This window comes from Perna viridis, chromosome 8 (assembly GCF_037379345.1).
Source record: "Perna viridis isolate PV_CMFRI_1.1 ecotype Kerala chromosome 8, ASM3737934v1, whole genome shotgun sequence".
NCBI lineage: Eukaryota > Metazoa > Mollusca > Bivalvia > Mytilida > Mytilidae > Perna > Perna viridis.
The window spans coordinates 47507213-47532878 of NC_142452.1; the positions used below are offsets into that span (position 1 = coordinate 47507213).

The following is a 25666-nucleotide window of genomic DNA, read 5'->3' on the forward strand; positions in this document are numbered from 1 at the left end:
TAATTTTTATGTCATGCAGATTTCAGAGTTATTTGGTACTGAGCTCCTTAATGGATTTTGTAACTTGTACTGAAGTATTTCAAAGTACTAATTAATTCTTGATTTTCGAGGACTTGACATTTTATGATGGGTTGATTGTGTCTATTTAGTAATTATTCAAAGTTTATGTAACTTTAATAATTGTGTAACATGATAAGATTTTTGTTTACATTTTGTTTCCTTTGGTTTTTCCTATTTGCCCCCTTTTAAGGGGCAGAGGGATGTAATGGTAAGGTGTAGCTATATATAGGGAACACATCACCCCTGAAAACTCTTGTTTGGTATATTCCATATTTGGTGGTATTTATTTTATTCCCTTTGCCTGCAAAAGCATTTCTTACCAATGTCCCCCATATAATTTTTGGGGTGGGGACAGAGGGGGGTTCTTGATCTCCTATTTCTCCTGATTACTGTGAGGAAGGTGAAACCTTTTTTTTTGTATTTCAGAGAGTAAACATGCAGAGAATACTTCCAGCTTTATCTAAGGAGTGTGTTAACACTGATATGATTCCATTTGTACTACCCAGTGTCCTACTGATGGCAGAGCAGGCTACAGATAAAGAATATATGGCATTCATCTTCCCAGAACTGAAACCAATGTTTAAGATAAAGGAACCTATTCAGGTAATAATATCCCTGTCTGTCTGTGTTGCCCATTGTCTTACTGATGGCAGACAGGCTATAGACAAAGAATGCATTGCATTCATCTTCCTAGAACTCAAACCAATGGTGAAGATAAAGGAACCTATTCAGGTTATTTTAAGCTGAATAACAAAGTTTTCTGTCTGTCTGTCTATACTTCCTGGTGTTCTGTTAATGGCTAAGAAATCTGAGTTGTAGGAGGTTTTGTTTCAATTTGAAGTAACAATACTGAAGAAGTGGAAATAAGATAAGACAAACATATACACAAAGAGCGTATGTGACTACAGGTTGGTCTAGAGTGACATTTACATGATAAATGTTTTAGTCTTTTATGATATGTGGTCATGTTGGATGTTTGTACATTGGTGGAGTGTCATACGAACTTAGATTGTTGATATGTTTTTTGTCATAAAATGCATTTGTCTACAAAACTTGTAATACAAAAAACCGTCTTTTAAACTAATCAATTAATTTTTTGGTAAATAATTGAATTTTGTTTTTGAGAAAAATGCAGCATGGTATTCAGACATTGATGAGATGATTTTGTTTTTTGTCATTTTTGTAATGACAATAATATAAATTTTGGAATTCTTATTCTGAATGAAATCATATTTTAAATAAATTAATTTGAGATAAATACTGTAACCTGATTGGTTAAAATAATTTTATTATATCTCAATGGATAAAAAAAATATTGACACGCCATATTCAGTTAAATTCAGAGCTACTTTTTTCATGTTTAAGGATGGAAATATGTTTTAAAAATAATTTATAAGAATTTTCTATGATAAAAATTTTGTCTATTGAAAAATAACATAAATTTTCCATGTGCATATTTTGTTTATTGCCCTTCGCACAATAAACAATATGCACATGGAAAATTTGTTATTTTTCAATAGACAAAATTTTTATCATAGCCAATGCTTAAATAAATTTGCATTTTGGCCTAAAATTAGAACTATTTCTATTAAAATATGTAAACTCATGATTCAGATTGTCATTATTGTATGAAAGAAAATAGTATACTTATACTTTTGAAATTATAATTGTCTAATGGTACACTTTTAAATTAAAAAATAAATGTGCATTAGGCCAAAAAATAATATGCCTGTTTCCTGCTGCCCTACCTACACTTGTCTTTTGTGCATTCCTTCCCTGAACATGTTATGGCCATTTTAGTCCAAGCACCATTAAAGTCTAAACTGTTTTCACCATTAACTCAGTGTAAATGTTTTTGAAAAATGAAATAATTTCCCTACCTACCTACCCTATATTTTCCTTGCTAGTAGCGAGAAACAAGACTATTAATTTTTTGGCCTTGTAGAACATTTTAGATATAAACATGTGTATATAGTATGGTTTAGATTTACTTTTGGGAAAGTTCAGATAAGTGTAGATAAAAGTTTTTTTTAATTGGAAAACAAATTCAATATACAATGTATCTGTCTGTTTATGTAAGTCACAAAGTTACAAATGTCATTAACATGTTAGGTGAACGACAATAACAAGTTAAATTGACATAAACCCTTTAATATTGGTGATCTTTGACCCTGTCAACATGTTAAGTGTTTGACATTTGTGTAATTGACATAAATAGGTCATTATCTACATGTTCATTTCCCACCTGCATCTCTAATTGCAGGTAGTAAATTAACAGGTGTAAAAAATGATTAATTGGGAATATTGAACATGTTGAGGGTTACTAGTCTACACAAATATTATGCATTGGTAGGAGAAACATTCTTATGCCCCTTGCAAACAGTTTTTGAGGGGTATGTAGAAATCTCCTTATACATATACATTTTGTACATTTCTACATGTGTTGTCTTTCTGTCATTTGCCATGTTTATTTTACCTTGTATGCCAAGCTCCAATTTAACTGTTTTGTGGATTTTTATAAAACTTTATAGTTAGGATATGCATCAATGTAGATGTGTCCGAAGTAAGATAATAGTTACTGGTTGCTTGCTAAGGGAGATAATCAAACTTAAATGATTTGCATGAATAGAATTACAAGTGGGTTCAATAAGTAGCAGTTTTTCTAGGGTTGTTGAAAGTTTTCACTTTTCCTGCATAATTTTTAGGAAAAAAATCACTTTTGCACAATAGAAATGAATCACAAAAACAGTGAAATCAAACTCTGGGTCAAAATCTACTTTCCCTGGGTGACGGGAAATGGGAATTCTAGAGCACTGAATGACACATATAGTTCTTGTATCGACATTTTATTGCATTAGAACCAAGTGCTCTTTCTGATCCTTGATACTTTTTGTTTGGATGGATGGTACACTTTTAGGACCACCTTGTTGTGGTTTCATGTCACAATGCTCAACTTGAGCGAAGGAGACTTTGTTATTTGTGGACATTTTCTTCACTGCTTAGCATGCATACGGCAAAGAGGAGATAGTTTGTATCATACAATATTTTAACACCCTGAAATGTGTCTTCATTTTGAAGGAATCCCATTCTGAAGTTTGTTATTTCTATGAGCTAGCACATTAAAAAATGTGTCTCAGCATGTTGGACTTGAACAAAGCAGGGTTTCTGTGATCAGTCAAATCTTCTAGCCTAAAATGCATGAAATGTCTGCCTGAGTCTTGGGAAGACTTATATTAATTATTTAATGATTCAGAATATGTTATTGGGTTCATTCACAAAAACTACAAATTGTAATGTAAATAATTGTTAAAAGTAATAATTCAACGGTTTTAGGCTTAAAATTATGCAATCATAGTTGAAAATGTGTCTCTTAAATTGTATTTTTCTACAAATAACACAGTCGAGCTTACAGCATGCGCTGATCTACAGGGGAGGAAGGAGGAAATTTAACTGTGGTTCAAGTAGAAATATAATCATGATGATATTTGATTTATTGAAATCATTTTCAATTATGTTTTTTTTTTCACTATTTTTCTTTGAAGTATAGTTCCACCGAAGAATCATGCCAAAATGGACAAAAAGTGATGCATGCATAAATTTTTGCATAAAATTATTTTGATTTTTCATTATTAAACATAATATTAATTTTTTTTCAACAAAAAAGGTGTCCTTGAAATTTGGGTCAGTCGATTTTTTGCAGCTAAATTTTGATTGAATTCGACAATGTAAAAAATATAGAAACATTTCCTGCCATAATTTTTAATACCACCTTCCTAGTGGAACAGACTTTAAGGCCAAATAAATCATGTTCTTGTATATCTTGGCTACTTAAAAACATTATGTGCATAATGTTTAGACGGAACAATACTTCAGCAATCTGAAGGCTACTTGAAATTTTTTAAATGAATATTGGTGAAAAATCCTTAAATTATTCTGTTGGGGGAATTTTTTTATTATGTAATGGCAGTGATCACATGTTAGACAAATACTGATTGGTTGGAAGTTGTAATGAGATCAACAAATTCAATTTTACTTCATGTTTGTTGTCTGTCCATGTTGTTGTATTTTTCTAAGAACCTTTATTAGGGAATAATAACATTTGCTGTGCATATCATTAAACTACACTAAAAGCTTGGATAGTCTGCTTTTTAAAGGCTTATCATCAGTCTAAGAAACAGGCACCATAACTCTGGCATTCCAATATTGTCATGATTATATTCATAAAACCTTCAAGAGTAAAGTTTACATTACAAACAACCTGTTTTTAGCTTACCAGCAATTGCTTTGTGTCTCTTGTAAACTTTTGAAATTTTGCTCAACTACATGAAACTCTTTGACCAATTTAAACGACACTTGACAGTAATGATGTACCCAAGAGCCTTGACAGTAATGATGTACCCAAGAGCCTTGACAGTAATGATGTACCCAAGAGCCTTGCCAGTGATGATGTACCCAAGAGCCTTGACAGTAATGATGTACCCAAGAGCCTTGACAGTAATGATGTACCCAAGAGCCTTGACAGTACTGATGTACCCAAGAGCCTTGACAGTAATGATGTACCCAAGAGCCTTTACAAAAGATCAATTTTTGGTTCTGCTTGATTTAACAGGATGGGCACCTGTGGCCATTTAAGCATCTGATTGACAAATTTTCAAAGATTAACTCCTCTGTAATCACATGAGCCAGTGTTTTGAAACTTGATGGGGTAAATGACCTCAATACTTTCTACAAACAATTCACTTTACATGTATGTCTGGCTTAGGTTATTCCAAATTGCCATTGAAACCCTATGTGGAAACACATTTTGGCCTAAATCTTTGCTTTTACTGAGCCAATGGTGACCAAACTTGACAGAAATAATAATAGGAATGACTTTAACATCTGATGAAATTTTGGTTTCGCTTGATTAAACAAGATGGCCACCAGAGGCCATTTTAGTTTTAAATAAACAAATGATATGACCACATGATTTCAAGTTCTCCAGGCGTGTGATTCAAGCTCCCTTGAGACTAGTTTTCTTTTCAGATTTTGTTGCTGTTTATGCAGAACATGAATTTGTTGTTAAAAAAGACACCACAGTCAGAAATAAAGAACCATGTTTTACCGATGATATATCAGGCATTGGACCAAAATAGCCCTCAGTTACAGGTAATGAAAAGCTGTGTAAGCAGGTCAAACATACAGGTACTTGATATACCTGAGCCAAACATGTTTTGATTTTAAGTTCCATTACTTTGACAGAGCTGCAGTTAAAGAATATAGAATAAGAGGGGACTTCTTTTTGTTTAGATATAGATATAGATTTGAGAATGATAATTATTTTATCAAAATCTGATTGTATTGATCAGTTTTCAACATGACATGAAGAAGTCTTCAACACAGGCAGTTTTTCATCACATGTATTTCATGTATTCGCAATGGACAGAGAAGTGTGAAAAATAGTACTTGCAAAATTGAATTTTCAACTCTATATATTGCTTATAATTTTTTGATACCATAAAAAATTGATACCCGCGAATATAATTAATTGATAGAATTCGTGAAAATTAGTAACTGTAAAATAATTCAGTTTACAGTATGCCCCTTTTCACTAAAACAATGTTTTTGAGCATTTTTGCCCCTTTTGCACTATAAAAAATTATATAAGGTTCCTGTTGTCACATGTTGAACTGTCTTGAATGCTGTGCTGTTTTGTAGGAGATCTGTTTAAGTATTATACCAACATTTGCTGAGTTGATTGAGTTTTCATCATTGAAGTCCCACATTTTACCAAGGATTAAGAAAATCTGTTTATCTACATCCCAACTAAAGGTAGGTACTTTGTTATTGGTATTAAAGGTTAATTAAAGATCAATGTAAGAAACTGGCAGTGAGTCACAAAAAAAAAACAAAAAAAAGTACATATCCATATAAGAATCAGGAACTTTTTATTACTAAAAAAATTCTGTGCAACTCAGAAACAATCCGTATTCACATATTTTATGGCAGATGAAGGTTGGTGAAGGACGATTAAATCCTTTAAAAGTTGGTTGACATGTTCTGCAAAATTTTCTCACCATTTTTTTTCTCATACCACTTGTCTTTCTTCTGTATGCTGTCTCATTGTCAAGAGTGTATTCTTTGTGTATTTCAGCATTACTTCAATGAAATGTTTTACAAAAAATCACTGCCTGGTTTTTGCACAGACATGTACTAATAGTTTAGGCATTTTGTCTTTCAGGCTTCCATCATATTTACCTTCTTGATTACTCTATCAGAGTCTTTTTCAGTGATGCTTAACTATCTTAATGACCACCTGTATTAAGCAATAGCCTGTCTTAAAGACTATGATTAAACAAACAAATCATAGCCATAAGATATGGCTTACAATCCCACAAAATTTGGACAAAATATGTCAATAGGTTTCATAGGTGTTGCATCCACAAGTGCGCCCAGGTGGACAGACACCAGTATTTCTATTTCCCCTTCCACATGGCTTCTGGGGACAAAAATTCCTATGCAGTGCATTTCATGCAATATCATCTGTAAATAAAAACTATGACCATGATTTTGTTCTCCTTTGGTGAGTCACTTAAGACAGGTTCGACTCTAGCATAATAACAGTAATTTTTTTAGCTTTTTACCATAGGTTCTCTGTTTTATCCATGTAGAATGAATCTACTCTAGTTTACTTTTTAGATACGAGTCCAATGTCTGCTATGTACTGGTAAACTGCTAGAATTCCTAGATAAATGGACAGTGTTGGATGATGTTTTGCCATTTCTACCACAGATACCTTCCAAAGAACCTGCTGTTTTAATGAGTATACTTGGTAATTAGACATACCAAAAACAACTATTTACCTGTATTTCTGGGCCCATTGTTTGCTTACCAGTATTTTTCCTGCAATCATTGTCTTCATACTCATGTGCATTTACTTTTAAAGCTACATCCATAAAAATCTGAGAAGCCTGACTTTTATGTTTTTGGAGTCTATAGGCATAACTATTTTGCTGTACCTGTGTGTAATGATGTTTAGGTGCCAGCTGCCACCTGCCAGGTGGTATGAGTATTTCCTTGTTGTTCATTGAAGACCAGTGGGTGGCTTTGAGCTGACAATTTTCATCCTGGTGGGATTGTTGTCTTTTTGGCATACTCACCATATCAATTCTCTTTATATTTGATGTAACTTGTTACAAGAAACATGTACTTTTGTACCATGAAATCATCTCATTTGGCACAATAGGGTTTAAACATTATGTCTGGATCTGAAGTTCAGTGGATATTTCTTGTCTTGTATATTCAGATGGAAATCTGTTTTCTCATCCTGTAGGAGCTAATTGTCTAATCATGCTTATATAAAAAAAAACACTGAAAAATGTTAATCTGTAATTTTTTATAACAGTTAAAAGTAATTTGGAGGTAGTTTCTAGAAAATCAGATGGCATCTTTAATTGTTCTCTAAATGAGATGATAAATACAAGAATTGAGTATATGGGGAGAAAGTTCATAATACTAAATATATCATAATACTTTCAATCCAATGAGACAATAATATCATGATGTATGTCGTCATTGGCCAGAATTGTACAAACGGCAGATAGTCTATACTTAGTCATTATTTACGTGTAGAAAGCCAAAAGTCTATATAATTATCTTGATTTGAATTGTTTAAGGGCATTTGCAATTTGTATTAACTTCTATATGTCAGTGACTTCCAGCTTTACAGTTAAATGGAATGGAAATGAAATAAGAAATTAAGCAAAATTTAAAAATCATGATTCAGGACAGATGATATGATACAGTCCAACAATCTATACTGATGATTTCATTGGTGAATTGTTACACTTCTAATGTATACATTGTAATATCTTTTCAGGGATATTCCAAGTATCCATGACTCATGCTAAGCTTGGTATCACTAAAGATATAATGGCCAGTAAAGTCTTACCCTTCCTGATTCCACTCAGTATAGACAACAATATTAACCTTTCTCAAGTATGTTTTAGGTGTTCTCTTTTCATGGCATTAAATTAAAAATTTTAATGTGGGAAAATACCATTTGCTGTTAATTTTGAGAGTCTGTTTTAGTCTGCATTGATTTTTTGTATCGTTGTACTAAGGGAGATAACTAGAGAACAATTACTGTTATTTTCAAAACAAGACACTTGCATGATATTTTTTTTCTGAGTGATTTCACTGCATCAAAATTGAAATTGATGTAAAACATGCTTGTGCTTAAATTTAATAGTTTTTGACTGAATGGTTTCAATTTCAAGTATTTTATTAACTGATACATTAGGGAGGACAGTATTTATTTTTTTCTAATTTTGCCATCATTGCTCAAGTTATGGACCTTTTTTCAGGTAAAATAGGACTTTGCACATTATCTGTTTAATAATTTGATACTGAATGAAATAACGTGTGAAAATCTGGATAGACTGTAAATTTGCCGGCCCATTGTTAGTCATATAAGCTTACATGACCTATTGTGCTGCTGTTTTCCAGTTTAATGCTTTCTTTGCTGTGATAAAAGACATGTTGAACAAAGTAGAAAATGAGCACAGAAGTAAACTGGAACAACTTGATCAGATGAAAAAGGAACAGAGGTAACTATTACTTTATTATACCCCTACTCAAGGAGTTGAAGGTGTATTGGAATAATGAACCTCCTCTGTCCATCATTCTGTCTCTCTGAATTTTGCTTCAAATTTTTTGTCTCCAAATGGATGGATTGATTTCAAAATGTATAGATTGTAAATCATTTTGTTTTCTGTGCAGTATCAACTTCCTGTTTTATGGGACCTTTTTACACTATTTGAAAGTACAAGTAAACTTAGCATGACAACATGCAGTTGGATGTTTGTTTTGGATAGAGCAAGATGCAGTACGCAAAATTCAAGCCTATAGCTGATGAAAGTAGTTCTGGCCAGGGTTCTATATTAAAAAAAATCTCAAATCCTTGAGTTTCTCCTTAAATCTTCAATTTCATGTTATTTGATTGGTCAATATTTGAGTTGAGGAAGGATTTGAGGAAAATCTCAGATTGAGTTCTTTATGAATCCAGTCTTCTGGTGATTAACATTTTTTCTATTTGAGCTATATAATAAGTTTTATGGTGCCTATGACAGTAAATAATATTTATATCTGTAAAAGGAATCCCCTTATTAACTGAACTTCTAGTTTTTCCATTATTTACATTCCCTCATTTATTGGAACTAACCTGTATGCTTCTTTCTTCCTATATCTTTAAATTCTTTATTTTAACTTATTTGTATTTTTGTAAATATGGAGAGAAAAGTTATGTGTTAAAAAAATAATCATTTTATTTGATGTTTTCGATCTTTTTACCCTTTTGTTGTAACATAGAAATATTTAGGCCAGCTTAAATTAATTTCTTGCTTCTCAGTCTCCTTGTCTGAAATGAGAGTGCCTCTGAAACCATGAAAACAACTCCTTCAATATCATTTCTGCGTGCCAAATATGGAATAGCACTTTAATGGCCTGAAAATTAAGAAATTAACTGAATGGCATTAAAACCAAGAAATTAAATTTAAGTGGCCTTAAAACCAAGAAATTAACTGAATGGCCTTAAAACCAGGAAATTAACTGAATGGCCTTAAAACCAAGAAATTAACTGAATGGCCTTTGATATTTCAAATTTTGTTTGAACATTTGTATTCATTTATGGTTGAGAGCAGATAGAAGTGTGCTTTTACAAAAAAAGGTATATTTTTATCTAAATATATGAAATAAGGAGATTTTTCAACAATTGCCTTCACTATTTTGATATTAACTATAACTCTTCTACAATATAGTATAAATGAAGACCAAATACTCGACAGTATGAAAAGGTAATGCTGTAGTACTGTTAACACAAAAATCTGGACCCAGTTGGTCAAAAATTACTTATCTCTATTACTACATAAAAAGGAAATCGTTCCGCATTTATCTACCTTTAGGAGGTAGACTTAGGGTAAGGGACACAACTCTTACAAATCATTAGAATGCTTGTATTCAGCATTTTACATCAATCACATATAAGCATCAAAGTAACTTGGACTGATTTCATTCTGTTTCAAAGAAAGCTTGATAGGCTTTGGTAAAATTGAATATGGTACAAAAATATCACTGATTTCAAGAGTTATTGTTCCTAACCCTAGGTCTACCTCCTTAAAGTGCAGTAAACTTTTCAAATCAATTTCACTTTAGAAATATTTCAAGTTTATATTAGTAATATTTTGAGTTGAAAGAGGGAGTAAAATTAAAGATGTAATTCTATCAGAATGGCTTGAGGATGTTTGCTGGTCTATTTAAGAAAAACAAGGATTTCAAAGGGTGGTGAAATCTTCAAGGTCTTCCATGCTAGTACAATGTAAGAAGAAAAAATAGATGGGTCAGTGTACTTGTTTTTGAGATGTAAGGATTTGATATTTTTGGGGATAAAGGATTTCTCTAGATTTTCCATAGGTTTTGTATTTTATAGTAGGCTATATCCATTAGAGACATTGAAGAAATAACGAGGACTTCCCAAATATCATTTTAAGGTGTGTTCGATGAAATTAAGATAAGTAAAGTGGGTATCACTGAGCAAATAGATATATATGCTATCAAAATCGGAAAAAAAATGACCAGTGAACATTCTTAAAGCTGAAATAAAAGTAACACAGTTTAAATCAGAGCCATTTGAAGCAAAATGTTTTGAGGTGTTTATATTTTGTTCAGCTGGGTCCTTGGTAGTCCTGTGTGAATTTTTCCCTGGCCATTTTATCAATCAGAGAGATACTACTAAAACATTACTTATGCTTCATCAGTTGGCTTTGTAGGTACCAGTAGAACCCCTTTGAATCACATCTTAGTTTTCATCTTGTTTCAGGAGGCATTTCTATCTCTTTATAATGAAAGACTTTTGAAATAACATTTAAACATTCTCTGGAATTTTTCTTTTTTCACAAATTGACAATTTTTATTAATAACGTAGTATCTCTAGTCCTAGTTACAAATAAATTAGTTTTTGTATGACATGTATGCAGGTAAAAATCCCATATATTTTATTACCAAATGCCTTTCTTCCATAAAATTATTTGTAAACTGAAAATGTCTTATATCTCCAACATTTATTTTTTTTAATTACATTTTGTGGGTTTGATATGAAGGAGTTTTATTAAGAGGCTTTTGTTCATGGTTTGACCTCTGCTGTCTTATCAAGCTGCTCCAAACAGAATATCATATTAATAGGGTTATACGATTATAAAAAAAATACAACAAAAACTAAATAAGTTTTTTTTTTTTAAATAAAGTTATCTATTAAGTAACTGGACTTTATCTAAATATAAAATAACTCTGTCTGTTGCCTTTTAACATGTGTTGCCTATACATACAGTGGCAGATCTTGATGGATGTTTCCTGGTGGTGAAATTCACCCTTTTACTAAAATAAATTGTTGAGTTTTTCCAAAAAATTGGACTAAAATGAGCAAATGATAGCCAAGAAAACCATTTTTTAAATGTCTAGCTCAGAACCACCCCCCTCAGTTTTTCTCATTTGTAAACTTCTGGATCTGCCCCTGCTATTATGCTGTAACTCACATTTTGTTTATAGAAGCACTACTAGTGAATAGAAGCATGAATGTTGTGTCCACCTATTATTTCGCTAAAGTGGTTTGTGAGAGTGAACATTTTTGTATTTGTTATTTTTTAGAGCGTATTTTTAGGTAGTTATTTTGTTGTATTACGATTTTAGCAATGGATAGTTTATTCAAATGGTGTGAACAATAAGTCTTCAATCAGTATTATAATTAGTTTATTGCAATTATCAAATGCGTAGTCTAATGAGGGGGGAGTGTTTGGTAAGTTACACAGGCAAATATTTCTCTTGTGAAATTTATGATTATCAAGGTTCACATGAAATTGATGTGATATTCATGTGAAATTCACTTAGCACAAATTTCATGTGAACAATTCACTTGAATATCACGTGGAGGCTTGATTAACCATGAATTTCACATGAACTCTGTCTTAAAGTTTGTTTGCTTAATTCGTGTGAAATTCATATGAAAATCATATGAAATAATTTTTCCTGTGTAACTAACAAAAAAGTAAAAAAACACTTTTTACACGCTGATGAAACATAAAAAATGAAACATTCATAACTTATATTTATATTTCATGTGGTTCTCTTTCATTTCATCTGTATCAAAGCATGTATGATAATGAACTCTTTTTTTTTATTATATTTGTCCGCTGCTGCATTGCAGAAGGGGACATAGAAATACCAATGTCATACAATATTTTGACTCCTGTGAAATGTTATAAGAGGGGTTATGTTAAAATAACCTTGGGGTCTGCTGTTCCCCCGGCAGTTTCCAGATTAAAATATGAGAATGGATCAATATTTTCTTTTTAAACTGCATATTTGTTTAATACCATCAAATACAGGATATGTTCAATTTTCAACAAAATCTAAAATGCAGTTTTTGAGTTTTTGAACATTATGCTCTATCCATTTTTTCACCATTGTGTAGTGGGGTATTACATATGTTCCATTAATGCCCTATTTTTACTTCTAAGTTAACTCCCTTTATCTCTTGCTTTGAGTAAACATATTTTGACTATGATTTCAGTACAATTGAGATAACTCAGATGTCAAAGAAAGAGGACCAACAATTAGTAGGAGATGTCGGACAAGGCCCTCAATCTATGGTGAGATTATCTATGCCAGGGAAAAAAATCTTTAAATTTAGTTAGAAATAGCAAATGTCTATGTAAGATATCCCATCATGTATCAGTATAATTGAACTGATGTCATCTTCTGCTAGTATTTTCAAATATTTCCTTTAAAACAACACATAGTTCACTTTACAAAACATCTCAGGCCATTTATGTTTTGGTATCATAACCAACGGGAACTACTCAGCCTTTTCTGTTTAAAACAATATAACTGTGTATGCATCATCCATTACTTTTATATGTGCCCCATGTTTTGGAAGTCAAATCCTAGCTAGAACACTGGTTTCTGTTCTTATTTCCTAGTAATAGTCAACATATATATTGGGACCTAGTAGATGGAAAAACTTTTGTCTATAGGTTGCAGCTTTCAAGCAAAGAATTTAAGAAGACTTTTTTCTTTCTTCATGTGGGGCTGGTTATACATAGCATCAATAGCTGAGCAGTTGTCATTGGCAACATAAGGTCAGTTTGACAACTGTGGAAAGTGATGAAAAGGTTCTTCTGGACTGATAGTTTGCCTGTGTAATACAGTGTTACTCAGTAAACATAGGTAGTTACACCCTTCTTTATTGAAAGTCTAGGACTACCTGAGATTACCGTAAATTGGGATATTTTGGCATTGGATTAATTTGGTGGTTTTCTGATAAAAAAAATGCATGTTTAAATTTGGTGCGTTTTATTTTGGGCCTTTTCTTCACAGTGAAAACAATCCATCAAATTCTAATTCTACCAGTGACAGATTGATTTTAATGCTACCAGTGACAGATTGATTCTAATTCTACCAGTGGCAGATCGATTCTAATTCTACCAGTGACAGATTGATTCTAATTCTACCAGTGACAGATTAATTCTAATGCTACCAGTGGCAGATTGATTCTAATTCTACCAGTGGCAGATTGATTCTAATGCTACCAGTGGCAGATTGATTCTAATTCTACCAGTGACAGATTGATTCTAATTCTACCAGTGACAGATTAATTCTAATTCTACCAGTGGCAGATTGATTCTAATTCTACCAGTGGCAGATTGATTCTAATTCTACCAGTGGCAGATTAATTATAATGCTACCAGTGGCAGATTGATTTTAATGCTACCAGTGACAGATTGATTATAATTCTACCAGTGGCAGATTGATTCTAATGCTACCAGTGGCAGATTGATTCTAATTCTACCACTGGCAGATTGATTCTAATTCTACCAGTGGCAGATTGATTCTAATGCTACCAGTGGCAGATTGATTCGAATTCTACCACTGGCAGATTGATTCTAATTCTACCAGTGGCAGATTAATTTCTTCACTTTTTCTACATAAAATGGATTATTACTACTGTACATTTATAATCTTTTTTTTTTAAAGAGGTTTACATGGGTCACATTAGGTAAGCATTTGTCATCGTTCATTGTTGCTCAGCAATGAAAAATATGCCAATATGCGTTTGCAGTCAAAATAATCGCATACGTAATATTTTGGTGTGTTTAAATTTGACACCAAATAAACCAAAATATAACTACAACCAAAATATCCCTATTTACGGTAGTGTGTGTGTTCTTTCGTATTGAAGAAATCCCAGAGCTTCAACAGGGACTTGTGTGTAAAATTCTGCTGATCCGGACAATAAGTGTATCTTTTGAATTTTAGAAGATGTTATGTGCTTGCATTAGTTTTTAAATTGTTGCATCACTCTTTGTTATGAAAAAAAATATGAGACAAGATAAAAACTTTAGAATGAAGTTTGAGCTGATACATGTAGAATGAAGTTTGAATGCTGATACATGTCATTCAAATTTTAGGGAAATAAACTACTATGATAATTTTTAAATTTATAACGTAGAAAATTTGTTGTAAAGTATGGTTCACCATTAAATTTTGCTTGCATTAGTCATAATATGTTTCTGACATTAAGACAAGCTATAAAAGAAGGGAGAAGAATTCATGGTAAGAACCACTTGATGGTCTAACAACATGACAATGCAATGCTCTTTCCAGATGGACAAATTTCTGAGTGGTTTTGGAATCAGTGGAATGATGACCTCTAAAGGAGGAGGAGATAACTCTTCTACAGCCTCTCCAGTTGATAGTCGGTCAAATTCTCCCAAACCACCCACATCTCAACCATCTAAGGTTTGTTTATTTAAAGGAGGTGAAATAACTGCCAGGTAGTTTGAAATACATGTAGTCTGTCGAATTCTCCCAAACCTACCATATTATGTTTGATTTGTTATTCTTAAGTTTGGGAGATAACTCTTCTACAGCCTCTGCAGTTAATATTCTGTCAAACTTTCCCAAATTATCCACATCACATTCATTGACAATATAAATCCTTGTTTCTCAATTTGTCTGTTGAATCCTCCAACACCCTCATATAGGTAACTGTTTACCAGTAAGTAGTCTAGGTCTTTTTTGATGAAGACAATCTTTACATTCTGACAAATGAATATATTTAAGGAATATCTTTAATTTTTCATTAGGGTCTGCGAAGTAATCTGGTTTGCAACAGTACACTTTCACAGTTAATAAAAAGTGTAAACTGGTCCAAACCAGGTTATTGAGTATAACCTGTCAAAAAATAAGAATATAATCAGAATACTTATGTTGTATATGTCAAAGAGACAACAACCTCACCAGGATAATATTTCTTATAATTTAATTCCTAATAACCTGGTTCAACCAATCAGGAAGTTTTTTACCAATCAAATAATATGTTATATATTTGAAGGGTTAGTTATGAAATTGTAAACTCTTACCCTTTTTTTAGGTTTTGACACTGGAAGAGAAACAAAGAATGGCCAAGGAACAAGAACAACAAACACGGTTGAAATCACAGAGTCCTCTTGTGGTACAGTCAGGTGGAACAAACCAAAAAAGACAAACAACACAAGTGAAAGATTTGACTTCTTCTTTAATGAATTCTAATTTAACAGGATTACAATCCTCATCGAAATCAACTCCAAATTATCAACCAATGAGTGTCAGTCAAAGTTCAATGAGTCAAGGTTATGGTATGGGTCAAAGTTCAATGTCTTCTAATTATAGTGCAATGGGGTCTTCTGGTGTACAACCTAATTATTCTAGTGGTGGCATGATGGGAAGTATGCAGACAGGAAATTCATTTGGAGGTCAAGGTCATAGTAGCGGGAGTCAGTACAGGAGTCAGACAACTTCAACTAAACAAATGGACCTCTCTGCTTTTGATAATTTAATGCCATCATCGAGTCAACAGAAGACTTCTTTGAACCAGATGCCAGCTGGACAAACAAATCCTTCATCAATGAATCAACAAAATATAAGTGGAGGGGGAATGAGTGTTTTTGGTGTAGCAGGAAACTTTAATCCAAATCAGAATTCCTATGGACAATTTCAAACTCCTGGAAATTCAAACATGTCAAGTGGTATGATGGGATATGGGCAAACTATGGGAGGGGGTGGAATGTTTGGTGGTCAGCCAAGTCAACCAATGAACAGTCAGAATTCTATGGGATTTCAGCCAATGGGAACACAGCAATATAATCAGCAACCAACCAAAAAACTTGGTCAGAATGACTTAGAGGATTTACTTGGATAATGGTTTATTTTTAGCCTTTTATCATTTATCTTTCTTAATTTACATCCTGGTTTATTTTACAAAAAACAATTCTACTATTTATTGATAACTGCTTTAAAACAGCTAAAATATGCAGCTTACAAAATGGGGTTGACTGGGGGTGATAGCAGTCAACTCATATTTCAAAGCACGAGATTTTATTTTAGGTATCCCTCTTTTGTTTCCTTTTGACCAAGATTAAGTGGTTTTGTTTTGGTGTTTACCCTTTGAAATTTTTTATATTGACTGAAAGCTGCTTTCATACCCTTGCTAAGGGGGCAGACTCAGAAATTTATAAAAAGATCTGCTACTGCTACACAAAGCATCTGTATGTTCTTTTATATTTCATTAATTTAAAGATTTCATTATTTTAAATTGATATTATATAATAGCTTGACCTCTTTTTTTCAAACTTTTAACACATTCTTTAAACCTTAAAATACAGTTTTTGGACTAAGAAAACCAGGAAAATCTATACTGGAAATATTAGGTACAAATGTATGAGTAATACTTTCACTGCATTATTGCATAGCAGTGGTATTCATGTTTAAATACACAAAAAATTCAATGAAACTAGAGGAAGTTGATCCTACTATCACATATACCCCAGATTACAATTTCATTATGGAAAAAAGGGACATTAATCTTAAACCTAAATAATAATAAATGGGAGGCTGATTTTTATTTTGCTTGGTCCCCTGTCAGATTAAAAAGAAATGACTCAGTGAAATTCATTATTATCTGGATTAAGGTTTTCTCAAAGGTGACCCTGAATGAACCAACACACTTTAGAATTTTAATGTTTTGAACTTGGGTAACCAGACTCGATTTGGAGCTTATTCAGCCTTTCTTAATCAAGACATTTCTTTTACATTCTATATGTAGTCTGTAGGGAATTTTCACAATTTTGCAAATAACTCAAAAACAAGCTGTTTAAACTTTCCTGTAAATTTACATAAAAAAGACCTAACTTACATCCTTTCATATTTACCAAAGAAAATTTGGGGTCATTACTCTTTTTCTTGTAATATAACAAAAACTGAAATTCGCAATTAAATTATCCTACCTTGAAAGAATTTTCTCACCATTTTTCTCCACTTGAAAGAGGCTTTTTACAGTTGGTGTTAGTAATTCTTTAAAAAAATTTAAACATATTATTTTTCCATCATTTCAAACATCATCATTTCAAGTTAATAGAAAATGTATACATGTATGTCTGTATGATGTTACTCTGTGTTAAAGGTATGATATACCTTAATATGACACAACTTAGGACCAGCAAATCAAGTTGGATAGGACAAGTTGTTGGACAAACATTCCAAATTCAGAACCTTGTAAAATTCAATTATTGTGGATTTTGCCCCATTTTTTTATGAGTTGACATTTGCAGTGGCATCAAGCTGCAATTCCCAAACTGTTTCTTTTTTTTTTTTAAAGTGTGATTGATGTGCCCACACACTAAAAATCCTTCCTCAAAAGTCTTGGATTTTTTTTCAATGCAGTCCATATATTTTTGCTTTTAAACCTTTCACCTTACAGACATTCTTCCATGGAAATGCAAGTCACCTGATCAAAATTCTGTTTCCTGATTGGCCAAATACTTTTAATTTAGTGGCATTCAAAAAAACTGTATCAGAAATTGAAATTACGTGCTATGTGTTGTTTCCAGAATATAATGTAGAAAATTATAAGTAAAAAGAACAAATTTTACTGCATTGGCTGTCAGTTTTTTTTTTTTAAGATAGTACTTGTTTTAGAATGCTGTTAAAGTGAATATAAATTATCTGGGATTAGTTGGGTTAATAGGGTATGTATGTCTCATCACATGACTTTGTGATTTCATGAGAATGGGTCCTCATCTCCCATTCAAATGCATAGAGATTCGTCATTAACATAGCATTGAGTGCAGTGTTAAAAGCAAAATATATTTTTGTGAAAAAAAATACTGATAAAATATGACATATATCTAGTTCTACTGAATAAAAATGTTAAGAAAAGCATAGAAATAGAATAGTGATACAGCATTTTCATCTCTTGGAAGTGAACAATAAAATGCAGACCGGCCTTCGGATTTCAATACATTCTACATCTGAAATTCCAGAAGGAAAACTGAAACTAGAACGAGACATACAAACCTTATTGTTTCAGCCTAAATCAAAACACATTTAACATGGAATTAATGTGGGTTATTTTAAGACATGTTTTGTGACTGCAAATTAAATGTAGCCAAAAAATCGCTCCCTCACCCTGTGAAAATGTCTTATGTTTATACTGTAAGATGAGAAATTGATGAATGTGCATAATGAATAAGCAACTGTAAAGATTGTTTCATTAGTGCTATTTAAACAAAGGCTGTGGATGGTTGATGTGGGATTTATTTATTTTACATTATTTATTTGTTCCTAATTGATATTGTTTCCTTATAAATATATGTATGTTACGCAATTAAATGTAAAACAATTACTTTGATATAAAATTTGTGTTGTCCTGATTGCCAAAGAATTTTTTGGTCCCTTCAATGAGCTCCATTTTCCAGTGTTACAATGTAACTCTGAAACTAATACATGTAACATATCTAGACCTGTGTCACCATCATAAATTTGTCATCTTACATATAATGTATAATTCATCCTCAATATATGCAAATAACTTAATTATTAGCAAGTAAAACAAATATGTTATTGGGTAACAAGTTGCCCAAAGTACGTACTTTTGAAAGCATATATAATGCTTAAAAAGTGGTGAAGTTCAACAGACAATAAATGCTTTGCAGGGTGCAGTTTGATATGACAGCAGAGATAGAACCCTAAACAGCAGGAGCAAGTTTTCTGATTTAACATTTGACACAGGATAAGAATTTGACTTGAATAAAAGTTGTCTCCTTTTGGCCCTTGAGATCATTGTATTCATTAATTGTTCTAGTCACAGCCCATAAAATTAGCCACAGCCTTCCTTTTATAGTATGGCAAACTTGTGGTACCATTTCAGAGATTCATGCACCTTCAGTCAAGTTGTCAGGAGACTCCGGACATAATGAAAATGTTTTTCCTGGGTTTATTTTTGGTCCCTAATTCCCAAATCAGTACAAGTCACAATGCTGCAAAAGCCAAGTTATCATTTTTATATTGGTGCACAGGGGCGGATCAAGGATTTGAGTTCAGGGGGAGGTGCGATAATTGAATTAAATGCAGTGCAAAGCAAGGCAAAAAATATCATTAGGTGAAACTAGTGGTAAAAATTTTGTTTCTTACTGATTTGCGGTACGCCAGTCCTTGAATCCACGCCAGGTGCAAGTATTTGCAGGAATCTTGTCAGTTAGGGGAAAAGTTGAAAATAGCTTTTTAGGACCCTGGTGGATAATCCACAGGAAATAACTAAAATGTACTGGTACATGCATTTATTTTATATTTGACAAAAAGGTATTTTGAAACCACATCTCGAAGGAAAATAAAGGATTTGCAAATGAATGCTAAAATAATAAAGTGTAATGTATGATATTCAAGGCTGTCCGCTACACTCATTTTCGGAATTTTTCTATCATTTTATTTTACACCGAAATTGCACTTGGTTGAAATCCTCGAGATCGTGGTTTGGTAATCTGAAATGTTTACTTTTTGCAAGTAAAGAGCAGCCTAACAAATAAGCCTGGACTTCCAATAAGTCAACATTTTAGATTACCAAACCACGATCTTGCTTGTATAATTTATTTTCTTCCGAGTGTTTGTTTATATAATTACGTTTTTATTTGAATTTCTCACAAAGTTCGTGGTTATCTCAAATTCGTGTTTCAATGTTTTCCTTTCTACAATAATTTCAATACGTCGTTGGGATTCACTTGATGCAGTGTTCACGTTACTTACCACTGTGGCAACACGTACAGCCTGCACAAAGTCCAGCGCCCTAAACTACCCGGCCACTGAAAGCTACATTGTATATATTCGAGCTGACCTAGTGACCAAGGGCGCTGGACTTCGTGCAGGCGGTGTTGCCATAGATGTCGCAGCGGTACGAGTTCGAGGTCAGTTCGGCGTCTCAAGCACAGTTCAACTATGGTGGGTTTTATAAAGTTGTGAAGTGTTGCATCAAAAAATGTCAGGTATTGTGCTACGATTAACATGTATACATGTACGTGATTTGAACTGAAAAAGATGTATAGAATTATTTGTGAACAAAAATATGTCGAAAATGGCTAGTTAGTAACTAAAGTATAATACATGATTATAATGATAAACATGAAAGACCTTAAATTAATCGAAAGAGTCTAACGAGGAAACAATACATTACCTGATTGGTAGCATCCGGTCCATGTAGATAAAACACCCCCAGACAAACAAAAACGAAGTGAAGCAAATAATCAATTCACTCCCATAACTGGTTATCTGGGGGCCGCCGAGGCGCCCGTTCCCACCCTACAAGCACACATTCCCATGTGTGTTAGCGCAGCCGCTATATGGAAACAAAGCAACCTCAACAGCCGGAAGGGTACTCCGCTTGTGTCTGCTTGGGTCTGGTGACTGCTTCACCGGACAGGCCCGAGAACGCTATTTGAAAATAGCCCCGGGCCACCTGTGTTAATGTTTGACATTTCTGTTCATTGGTGTTTCGAAGTAAGCGGCTGATGAGCACCGGCCATGGGTACCATACGACACCCAAGATTTTAACGATACTGAAGAGACGCTTGAAAACTTTGTTTATATACGAGTTTCTGCATGTACCTCTCTGGATTTTTCATACTAACGATGATAAAGTCTAAAGGCATAACGAACAATACGCTGATTCAGAATTTCGTAATAAGGCCACGGCTATTGATTAAAAAGTTTTTCTTTTAAATTGGTGGATTTATGGTGTACTATATACAAGAACTTTTTTTATGTATTAGGGTATTCAAAATAACATTTAGTCTGTTAGGTTTGAAAATCTGTCCCTTTTGTTGGGGTATTTACTTAACTGTGTACAGAATTTTGGCAAAATAAACAAATTTTACAAATCCGCTACAGGGTTCTAATTGTGAGACTGGCAAATTTACTATCAACACTAATATTTTGTGTGCATCATTAGTGCAGGGACTTTATATTACAAGGATTGGTCATTCCTAACATACATTTTATACACACACTCTAATATACACCCCCTAATTACTGGGGGCTAGTCACCTTGAATCAGCAAATGGAATATGTGCTAAATACAAAAATAAGATTTGAATGAAAGGGCGTTCTACTTGCGATGGTGGAAGTCAGAAAATTTAGGTAAAAAAACCCAAAAAGTCTTAAAGGTACTTCAAGCACTTTTTGCATATAAGAAAACTTTTTTTCATATGATATTTGATTTTCCTACGATGAAAGAAAAAATGTGTGACAAAGCTGAAATTCTAGCCTACCCTCCTTGCATGCAATAAAAACAAAATGGTCAGCCCCAAATCAGACGGTAAATTTGTACACTCTTGTAGTTACAGTGAAGACCAAAATTTATACTTTCAGTTTCTTTGTGAATAATTCTTCCCCACTTTAATATATATCTTTGGGGAAAACGTTTATACCTAATACAGCACTCAGTTAAATATCAGCTCTTTATACATTGTTGGCGTTATGATGTTTTACCTTAACTTGTGCCTACCTTTGACCGTAATTCAAGGAGTTATTTTGTAGTTGCAGATACGGACGTGAAAGGAATTAAGTTTGAACCCGACTTGTATCACTGGAATTTGAAAGAATATGGAATTTTAATATTTTTCATGAAATTATTTTTTCTCAAATTATACGTCAAAATTTGCGGCTATGAATTCCATTCTCATTACGTATCCATCCATGCGTTGTTTTATTATACGCGTACAACCTAAGTACCTAATAGCATTGGCCTATGTATTGATCAGGTTGTGAAATACTTGTCGACGCAGGTATTTTTCCCCCTATTGTGAAATGATTGTTATGTTTATATGTATATAGTCATAGCAAATGATTACGTAATAAAAAGCACATTAATTGAAGGGTATTTAAATAAAATCAATAACTGGACTTAAGGCTAGAAACCACTAATTCCACTTCCCATAGGCTTTTATGCTAATTTCACAATATTCAATGGCTTCTCTGGACTTTACCTTAACTTTAACCTGCAGAGGACTATATATCAGCATGATTCTACGTATGTCAGCTCACAATCCTCAGAATGGCATGTGGGGTTAACAGACTATTAATGCCTATTAATGAACTGTCCTGACTATACTTAGTACGTCCAACAAGAAAGGAAAAATTGAAAAGACATTTTTTTTTAATAAATTCAGTATTTCAATAAACAAATCATATTCCATGTTACAGTGGAAAATGATTTTAGACTTTGTAGGTAGAGACCTAATCCCATCCCTACTTGACACGGGGAATGTACACGCATGCTGCAATGGATAAACTTTTCAAACAGTCAAGTACATATATACTATTGTAAATTTTCTTTACTTTAATTAATAAATGGGTGGCAAATTTTAGTAAGTAAGTAAGTATAAAGGGTTCTAGGGGTAGCCTACTCATTGAATTATCTAATTTATAGGCATGTCCCTGTCGGAATAGCTGGATGGCAACCCAGTTATTTTATATTTCTGAATATATTAATGGTTGTGTTTGCACATTTGCACCCTCTTTCCCCAGATGTGACTCATGTGATTGGATGCAAGTATACATGATATATTTTAGAGTGTTGAGGATAGACCAAGCAACAAACTCGTTCACAGACCACAGCTCTAGGTGGATCGAGAAACTTTTGAAAGGGAGGTTTTGAAAAGAAAATTTATAAAAAAAAATTAAAGTTTCAAGCTATAATCTGCTTATTTTTTTTTCTCGACAAACCTGAACTCACTAAACTTCCAAAAAGAAGCGGAGTTTCCGAACACCGAAACCCTTCAACTGACTCTGTCAGTGACTAACGATGCTTCTGATTGACTCACTAACTATAACTTCCATCGAAGGCATTTAACATTTATATCCCGAGAAAGGCATTGATTTTGTTGTCGGACGAGATTTATCATGCGTGCTAGTGCAAAATTTTCATTTATATTTAAGCAGGAATCGAAATCAATATTTATATTTGAAAATCCTCCTGAAGATTATGTAATCATGGGGTTCACAAAATAATATTTTTTAAAATCTGAATTTGAACGTTTTACATTTTTTTTCTTTTCAAAATGATCTCTGAAAAATGGGATAGAGCACAAGGATAATAGGGTCGACAAATTTTAATTATTTCCACTAGAAAATTGGAGGGATGGGTAGGGTCGGGCAATTTAGCCTCCTGTGGCGGAGCGCAAAGTTTCTACTCCTATCGAATACCACAACAGGGTTCTTAAATTGAGTACTACTTAGTCGCCTTTTACAACAAGCTTAGCGCTGCTGCCGGCGTATTATTGTGACACCCTGACCCGCCCAGGGCACGGTGATGGAGTGAGGTACGCACCGGAATCAGCCATGGATTTCCGACAATGCCTCCCACTGGTTATCGACCTTCTCACAAAATGTACACTGTGTGACATAAATGTATCTGCATTAAACAAGAATGAAATGGTACATGTTATTGTAAGAATGATTTCAGGTCAAAGAGGGTTAAGTTCATCCCTATTAGTTCGCTTGGATTCCCTGACCAATTGTAACATTCGATTGATTCCGCTACTCTCCATCCGGGGACTGTCTGAATGCTCGGCTGAGCCATCCGGGGACTGTCTGAATGCTCGGCTGACAGACATTGATCAGTAGCTTGGAACATGGAATGCACGTGCCAAGCACCAGACAGTGCCGGATCCTGGGGAGGTGCAAGGGTTGGCAACCTCCTTATTACTGGACAATTTGTCATTTCCATGTGTAAAATTGACAAAAAATGGCAAATAATTTCCGAGTGATATATTTTTGCTGCAATAGGGCATCTGCGAAAAAAGAAACAGAATGGTATTATCATGTTTGATGACTATAGAAAAAAAAATAATAATCCACAGTATTTTAAGAAAACATTTTAAAAGATGCATTTCAACCAAAAAGGTTTTAAATATTATAAATAGAATGCCATCATTGTCACAATTTCCAAGCAGTGCATGCATTTAAATTCTTTATGGGATCAACATCAATAGCAGTGTTGTCTCTATTTGGTGACTTTAAGAGGCTGTCCATATAAGAATCAGACAGATCCTCTGACACTGATGACACAGGGTAAATGTCATCTCACCGAACATTTTTGTTTAAATGTAACGTTTATATCATATTTATACCAAATAATATAAAGTTTGTTTCGTATTGACTATGGATGGCTCAGAAAATGTACCTAAAAGTTACCTACTACAAAGAAACAAAATTGAAGAGTAATCTTCCATTTTTCAATGAATTTCAAAGCTATCTTATAACTACCATTCAACTTTGAGAAAGGATGCATTTGTGATATGAAATGACGAGGTGACAATCAAGAATGGTAAATTTTGGTTGTTTTTTATTAGGACATATTTACATCCACAAAAAATACCACCACACCAAAGAAACAACTATATATTTTCACATATGATAAACTATATAATAATAAATGTATTAAGCATGATAAACGCACGATAGAAGCGTTCGATTAAACGCACCTAGGAGCTTTCGTTTAAGGATGTAGACCTATGGTGAGGGACACAACTCTTACAAACCATTGGAAGTTTGTATTCAGCATTTTACATCCTCATTTTAGCAAAAAGTAACGTGGACTGATTTCATTCTGTTTCAAATAAAAGCTTGAAAAGACTTTAATGAAATTAAATGTGATACAAACATATCACTGATATCATGAGTTATGTCCCTTACCGTCGGTTTATCTCCTTAAACGTTTAAACGCACGATAAAAGCGTTCGTTTATTTTTGTGCTTTGATAATATTTCCTTGATTCAACTGTCATTTTTATATATTTTGCTATTATTAATTTATATATTTCCATTCATTCTATTTTCTTTTTTCGCCATTATTTGTGAATATCATTATTTTTTATCGTTCGTCTGTCATGCATTTAAACGCACGCTGTGAACGTTCGTTTATCGTACGTTTAAACGCTTGCTGCATGGAAGCGTTCGTTTAAATGCACGATAGAAGCGTTCATTTATCGTGCGTTTGGTGATCGTGTAGCGTTCGTTTAGATATCGTGCGTGCGGGAAACCTGAACGTCTAAAGGAATGTAATAGACTAAATACCATATCTAGTCTATGCATTCTTCTTGTTGGGTATATATTTGATCTCATACTTTTTAGTGGTTAAGTCGAACACCATTCACCTGATCTTGACATCAATTTGGCACATGACTGACATGCATCACATTTTACCTAAG

At 33.2% G+C, this 25666-nt stretch overlaps 1 protein-coding gene across 2 annotated transcripts in view; it reads left to right on the forward strand.

Annotated features, from left to right (window-relative positions):
• Positions 1 to 18824, forward strand: part of LOC148610781 (SCY1-like protein 2) — a 33914-nt gene extending 15090 nt beyond the window's left edge. Inside the window, exons 9-18 of one of the 2 annotated variants that reach the window (XM_088596141.1) lie at positions 487 to 663; positions 5086 to 5208; positions 5758 to 5871; positions 6739 to 6871; positions 7919 to 8037; positions 8548 to 8648; positions 9858 to 9893; positions 12662 to 12740; positions 14755 to 14889; positions 15524 to 18824. In XM_088596141.1, the coding sequence (XP_088452267.1) occupies positions 487 to 663; positions 5086 to 5208; positions 5758 to 5871; positions 6739 to 6871; positions 7919 to 8037; positions 8548 to 8648; positions 9858 to 9893; positions 12662 to 12740; positions 14755 to 14889; positions 15524 to 16330 (1824 nt within the window). In that variant the 3' untranslated portion in view covers positions 16331 to 18824. The remainder of the gene's footprint in view (positions 1 to 486; positions 664 to 5085; positions 5209 to 5757; positions 5872 to 6738; positions 6872 to 7918; positions 8038 to 8547; positions 8649 to 9857; positions 9894 to 12661; positions 12741 to 14754; positions 14890 to 15523) is intronic. The other variant, XM_088596142.1, reaches the window with a different exon arrangement.
• Positions 18825 to 25666: the final 6842 nt, after the last annotated feature.